The sequence below is a fragment of the Orycteropus afer genome, unplaced genomic scaffold (assembly GCF_000298275.1).
Source record: "Orycteropus afer afer isolate SDZICR_OR568_19922 unplaced genomic scaffold, OryAfe1.0 scaffold00765, whole genome shotgun sequence".
NCBI lineage: Eukaryota > Metazoa > Chordata > Mammalia > Tubulidentata > Orycteropodidae > Orycteropus > Orycteropus afer.
The window spans coordinates 49,507-50,352 of record NW_006922352.1 but is presented as its reverse complement, the minus strand read 5'-3'; the positions used below and the strand labels follow the sequence as shown (position 1 = coordinate 50,352).

The 846-nt window shown below is 51.4% G+C and overlaps 1 protein-coding gene across 1 annotated transcript in view; it reads left to right on the top strand.

Moving 5' to 3' along the window:
* The window catches only part of LOC103211605 (kallikrein-8-like), an 8,903-nt gene that overhangs the window by 5,147 nt on the left and 2,910 nt on the right, over nucleotides 1-846 (top strand). The window contains exon 4 of the mRNA XM_007957584.1: nucleotides 251-384. Within this exon, the coding sequence (XP_007955775.1) occupies nucleotides 251-384 (134 nt within the window). The remainder of the gene's footprint in view (nucleotides 1-250; nucleotides 385-846) is intronic.

The window sequence follows — 846 nt, the reverse complement described above, 5'->3', positions numbered from 1 at the left end:
AGCCCGCAGGATCAACTACTCGGTCCCTCTGGGTAGCTGGCTGTGACCAAGCAATGACCATAACCTTGGCCAGGCCCCATCTTGTGCTGGTCATGCGCCCTCCCCACATTTACTGAGAGGAGGAGACAGACCTTGAAAAATGAGTCAGAATACACCCCGTGCTGCTGCAGAGAGGAGAGACGTTAGATTCCAACAGGGATGGAGCGAAAGGGTTACCCTTTCTGGAAACTTACCACCTCTTCCCTCTCAGAGAATTTTCCTGACACCCTCAACTGCGCAGAGATCAAAATCTTTCCTCGGAAGCAATGTGAGGACGCCTACCCCAGGAAGGTCACAGATGGTATGATCTGTGCAGGTGACAGTAGTGGAGCTGACACGTGCCAGGTGAGTGGCCTGTCCGAGCCCACCTTCCTTCCTCACTCCCTCACCTGCCGGTAGGGGAAGAGAGGCTTGATGCTTGCAGGGGAAGTGAGTCCACAGCGTTGGCACCCAGGGTGGGCCTCTCTGTCTCAACAGAGTGGCAACCACGTTCAAAGAAGGGCGGGTTCTCTGGGAGGGATTACAGTTGATGCCATGAAAACAGAACGTGTACGAATCGTTGAACAGAAAACCAATTTATTCTGCAAACATTCACCCAAATCACAAGAAAAAGTTTACAAAAAAAATTAAAGGAAGAGGAAGAGCAAATTTGCTGAAGGTGACACAGCCCAGGGGTCGAAAAGTGGAAAGGAGGGGTCACTGCTAATTTCTTGGGAACTCCTACCTCTGGTATGGGGTGCAAGCTGGGGTAGGGGTGGGTGGTTAGGCAAGCACCCTACTTTCTTTTCCAGTGTTGTTGTTGTTGTT